This window comes from Cucurbita moschata, unplaced genomic scaffold (genome assembly GCF_002738365.1).
Source record: "Cucurbita moschata cultivar Rifu unplaced genomic scaffold, Cmos_1.0 Cmo_Scf00009, whole genome shotgun sequence".
NCBI lineage: Eukaryota > Viridiplantae > Streptophyta > Magnoliopsida > Cucurbitales > Cucurbitaceae > Cucurbita > Cucurbita moschata.
In genome coordinates, this window is record NW_019268525.1 from 3,179,986 (window position 1) to 3,185,343 (window position 5,358).

The 5,358-nt window shown below is 31.6% G+C and overlaps 2 protein-coding genes across 2 annotated transcripts in view; one reads left to right on the forward strand and one right to left on the reverse strand.

The window, feature by feature from the left end:
• The window catches only part of LOC111447007, a 6,747-nt gene extending 5,826 nt beyond the window's left edge, over positions 1 to 921 (forward strand). Inside the window, exon 9 of the transcript XR_002711184.1 lies at positions 774 to 921. The gene's annotated coding sequence lies outside the window, so the exon portion shown is untranslated. The remainder of the gene's footprint in view (positions 1 to 773) is intronic.
• A 1,462-nt stretch (positions 922 to 2,383) lies between these two features.
• LOC111446961 (abscisic acid 8'-hydroxylase 1-like) lies at positions 2,384 to 5,090 on the reverse strand. Its single transcript, XM_023085902.1, has 7 exons — positions 4,866 to 5,090; positions 4,464 to 4,782; positions 3,978 to 4,364; positions 3,713 to 3,884; positions 3,533 to 3,639; positions 3,309 to 3,427; positions 2,384 to 2,643 (listed from the first exon to the last, which is right to left on the reverse strand). Exons 1-7 carry the CDS (start codon positions 5,051 to 5,053, stop codon positions 2,550 to 2,552), a joined length of 1,386 nt encoding a protein of 461 aa, XP_022941670.1. The 5' UTR covers positions 5,054 to 5,090; the 3' UTR covers positions 2,384 to 2,549.
• Positions 5,091 to 5,358: the final 268 nt, after the last annotated feature.

Below are 5,358 nucleotides of genomic sequence, written 5' to 3' on the forward strand. Positions count from 1 at the left end.
TTTTTTTTTTTTTTTTTTTTTTTGCTCAAAGTAACTGTTGTAATGAATTGATGTGATGATAACATGAAATGACGGACTTGAATACTCGAATATTTATTTGGATTAATCATTAAAATAAATTCTTAATATGTCAATTTTCCTTTCACATTACTATCAAGATAATTTTAAAATAATTTTAAGATATTAAAACATAATATTGTAGCTTTTCAAACATCATTTTATAACAATATTATAGTTTTGTCCAAATAAACATAATATGCAATCTTTTTTGTCTTCTTATTAAAGATCACTGCCACGAATGCAAGAAGACCAACTTCGGCTCTTTTTGTTGCACCACGTGTCCCTCTCTCTCTCTCTCTCATACATCATTTGATGATAATTTTGCTCTCTCTCTCTCCCATAATATCTTTACAGCTAATATATCATTTGTTTTTCTTTTAAGAATATACGTTTTTTTGTCTTTTCTCTTTTTTTTATGCAATAATTTTAATTTTCGACCTTGAAAAATAAATAAAGTTAATGTTGACAAATAAATACTAATTTAAATTACAAATTATTATTTAGTTCTTAAATTTTAAATTTTATAAATTTAATTCCTTAAAATAAGATATTTATTGTCTTTTTCAATATTTTTTTTTTCCTTTTTTATATGTCTGGCCTTGACTTAAATAAGAATAATAACTGAGAACAATATTTTTATTTTTAAGATAAACTTTCTCTCATTATTTTAATATTTTCTCTCACTTATTATTTTAATATGATTTAATTTATAGGCGTTGGAAAAACAAAAGTCAACGAAGGCAGCCACAGTCAGTACTTGCACAGAAGTCCAAACCATGAATCCCCCACATGATGGGGATGTCATTATTAGCCTTAAATTATTTAACTATCAAATATCAACAAAAACACTTTATAATATAATTTTTAAAGTGAAAATATCTTTTCTGGCCAATGTTTTAAAATCCAATGAAGGGATAATTATAATGAAAATTTGAAAATTTCGAGCTAAATAAAAGAATAGATATTAATTATCATTGAATTATGTTCATTTTTGTATAATCTAACCTAAAAAATACATAATTGAGATAAACGTCAGTCAACGTAGACTTAACTAATTAAGATATTAAAAACCTTTGAATTAAATCAAGCATATTTTAAAATATTCATAATGGAAAGAGCTTGATCTATTCCAATAGATAAATATCTTAGATCAAAGTCTAAAATAGAGATTCCAAGCATATTCTATTTATGCGAATGAAAGCGAAATTGATTGAGTATGCTTCGTGATAGGAAGAAAGCACCTAAAAGTGATCCACTTTCCATGTGGGGTATGTCTAATGAGACATTTAAACAAATGTTGTTCAATTTTGTATAGCTCAATCGCTTACCAATCAGCTCATTAACGAGCTATCGAGCAAAGATAAAAGAATATATCGATTAATAAGCTTTTTGGAACCGTCGTAACAATGGTTCGATAATTAACATTACTAAATGGTATAACTATTCAAAAAATACTCATTCTTAAATTGAGTTTGGATTAATCTATTGCATTAAATCGTTCAAGAGTATCTAAATTATATATTTTTTTAAAATATTAAAATAATTTATTTTTTTAACATACAAAAATATTATATATGCAAGTACATATAGTCCATTAAACCGACTTGAGGAAATGATTTAAATCGATTCAAATGATCAGGCTACAAGTTAGTCAAATCTTCAAAATGCATGTATTTAATAAACAAACGAGGTGAATTTGATTAGGACGAACCCATCAAACTTTAACTTTGAATAAGTTTTAGATCGAATTTTGATTCCACTTGAATCATCGTTCGAGTTTCGAGCCCATTGATAAGTGTGAGGAAAGAATTAAATTTTATGATAAATGTAATTTTATATTCTCTTGTTGAAAGTTAAATATTCAAAATGGTTAAATATGGATGGAGACAATTTATTATTTTTAAAATATTAAGTTCATATATAATAAAATGTTTTTAGTTTAGTTTAAATTCTATTTTAATTTCTTAATTAATCCAATTTTAGTAATTGGCCTTTACATAGAAATTATGTTGGGATAAGCTTTTCATAAATTATTTTCTTAGTAATTTTCATAAAATATATAACACAACATCTTTTTTTTAATTTCAAGTTGAATAATTAAAGGAATAAAAAATGGGAAGAAAATGAAATTAATGTGATCATCAAATAACTGAAAAATAAGATTTATTATATGATATTTAATAGCCTTGCGGCGGCAATTCTTGGTTACAACAAGAAAGAAAATGAAAAAAAAAATGGTATTTAAAAGTAAATAATGAAAATTGTAAAAAAAAAAAAAAAATTAAATTAAATTAAATTTTACAAAAAATGAGGACCGTTGATATTTTGGAGTATTTGTGGATTGGGTGTTTAGAGTATATCCATCTATGATTAATAATGCTCTGTTTTGAGTCAGAGACTGTCCCCTTTCCCCCATAAAACAACGTCCTTTTTTCTTTTTTTTTTTTCTTTTTTTGTTTCCAAATTCATTAACTTTTTTTTTTCTATTTTTATTTTTTGAGAGATATTCTAATGGGCAATCCGTTGTGGGGAAGAGCAAATGGACCATATTGAATCCCTTCTTCAGCTCCCACTACATTCCACCTGCAATTTTTTACACCAAATCAATCAATTCACCCATAATTTTCATTCAAACTCCATCTAGATAGCTTTTTGTTTTCGAAAAGAAGTGTTAAAATGTCAGTTTTGAAGCTCGATTTAGGTTATTTATTGTTTTCGAAGAGACTTGCTAAAATGTTCATTTTAAAACTCGATCTGGGTTGTTTTTGTTTTTGAAAAAACTTGCTAAAATGTCGGTCTCTAAACCTTATTTGGGTTGTTTTAGAAAAATCGTGCTAAAATGCACGTTTTGAAACTCGATTTGGGTTGTTTTTTGTTTATGAAAAAACTTACTAAAATTCACGTTTTGAAACTCGATTTGGGTTTTTTTCGTTTTTGTACAAATTTACTAATACGCTCATTTTGAAACTCGATTTAGGTTATTTTTTTTGTTCGAAGGTGAAAAGTTAGTGATTTAGGTTGTTTTTTGTTTAAAAAAAATTTGGCTAAAATGTCTATTTTGAAACTCGATCTGAGTTGTTTTTCGTTTTTGTAAAAGCACTCTTTTTGAAACTCGATTTGAGTTATTTTTTGGTTCTAGAATGATCGAGTGATTTAAACGAAAGTGTAAAAAAAAGTAAAAAGTAGTAGTTTGTGGTAAAAGAAACTGAGATTAAACTTGATCATGGTAAAAGTTTAGGCATAGGCACCTGTAGTTTGTGGTTAAATGATGGAGTAAAACCAACATCTCCAGCTTGGCCAATTCATTTCCCGGACAGGAGTGGGTCCCATTGCCAAATGGCATGTAAGTATTGGGTTTTTGAGCCACCTGTTCCAATCATCATATCAAACACAAATCATTCATTCTTAGCCTTAGATTCACACTCCTCTGTTTTGCTAAATGAAGTAAGTAAAAACAACAAAACATTTTTACCTCAAATCTCGAAGGATCAAACTTGTCAGGCTGAGCAAAATTCTCAGAGCTACGATGAATGTTCCTAAACAGAGGCAAAACTTTCCATCCCTTTGGAATCAAATACCCTGAAACACAAATGAAATGAGGGTTTTTAGACACAGAAAAACAGAGGAACTCTGTTTTTAATCCAAAACTCACCGTCATATTCAACATCTTCCACTGCTTCTCTGAAAGTAAATGACAAAACCGAAGCAACTCTTAGAGTTTCTTGAATCACCCTTGAAGTAATCGGCATGTTTTTCGTGTCACCCCAGGTGAGATTATTATCTTCTCTACTCTGTTTTTCATTCATTATTGCTTCTTGTTCATCCTGTAAACCCAAAAACAGAGGAGAATTTTCAGTTTCCAAGCTCGACTCAATTCAAATTACACATATTTCTTGGTTTTGGGAAATGGGTCGTACGGTAACAGCTTGAAGAACACTTGGGTTTTCTCCTAGGAACTTCAAGATCCATGTTAGAACACTCGCTGTCGTGTCGCGAGCTGCGAAGATGATGCCGATGACATTGTCGGCTATCTGTTCGTCGGTGAGGCCTTCCTTTTCGCTCATGAATGATCCGAGGAGGTCGTTGTAATCCCGCTGCGTTTCCCTCCTGGTTGTGAGGATCTTGTTTAAGATACGCGCTAGATCCTTCCTAGCTTTCATGGCCTCGTGGAAGAGTGTTCTTGGCAAGTTTATGGGCATCGAATTGTACCCTTTTTCAAGAATGTAATAGCATCGTTTAAGATCTTCGAAGTAAAGAGCTTCATCTTTTCCAAATATTGATAGCAACGAAACCTCGAATGCGAACTAAAGAAAACATAAAAGATTAAAGAATCAGCTAAGAAAAACACCCATAATTCAAAAACAGAGAAAAAGAAAAACAGAGCTCCTCTGTTTTTTTCTTACCATTTTCATTTCTTGGAAGGTGTTGATCAATTGTCCATTCCATGATTGTAGGGTGTTCTTAGCGATGGATTCGATGGTGGGTACGATGTTTTTTATGGACTCAGGCATGAATGTTCGGAGGACGAGGCGCCTCAATTTGGCATGATACTCACCTTGGTGAAAAAAGATGCCATTTTTTCCCAACATTCTTTCTTTACTAGCTGGGAATGTCGGCTTAAAGAGATGGGCTTTAGTAACCAACACAAATTTCACAGCTTCGGGACTTGAAAGCATCACACAAGGATAACCCAATATGTGGGACTTGAAAATTGGACCATATCTGAATAAAAAAAAAACAGAGTTCATCAAAACCCCATTTGAAAAAAACACCCAAAAAACAAGATAGCGAAAAGAAACGGCCACCTCTTCTTCTTGGAGGCAAAGAAGACGTTGGGATCTTGAGAGTAGAGTTGGAGGGTTTCACCGATGTAAGGCCAGCCCATTGAGCCCGGTGGAAGAGGAGGTTTCCGACGAACAGGGGCGGAGAATTTGAAAAGAGAACGGAAGAAGAAGAAGATGGCGGCGGCGGCGAGGATGAAAGGGAAGAACATGGTTGTGATATGGTTTGGTGAAGAAAGGAGGGACTACGAAAGGGGTATATATATAGGGAAGGGAAGTTTTCTCTCTCCTCTTCTCTCTCTACTGGTAATTTTTTTTTAATTTAAAAAATAAAAAAGAAGTAATTTTAGGACAAGGATCGAAGGGAAGAAGGAAAGGGACTCACTCCGCACGTGTCCCAACCCAACAAAAAAGCGTGCGGCCGATCCTCCTTCGGCTAAGCCAAAAAGGGGACTTGATATTATAAATCTTTTCTCACTCTTTCAATTAGGTTTTTTTTTTTTTTTTTTTTTTTTTT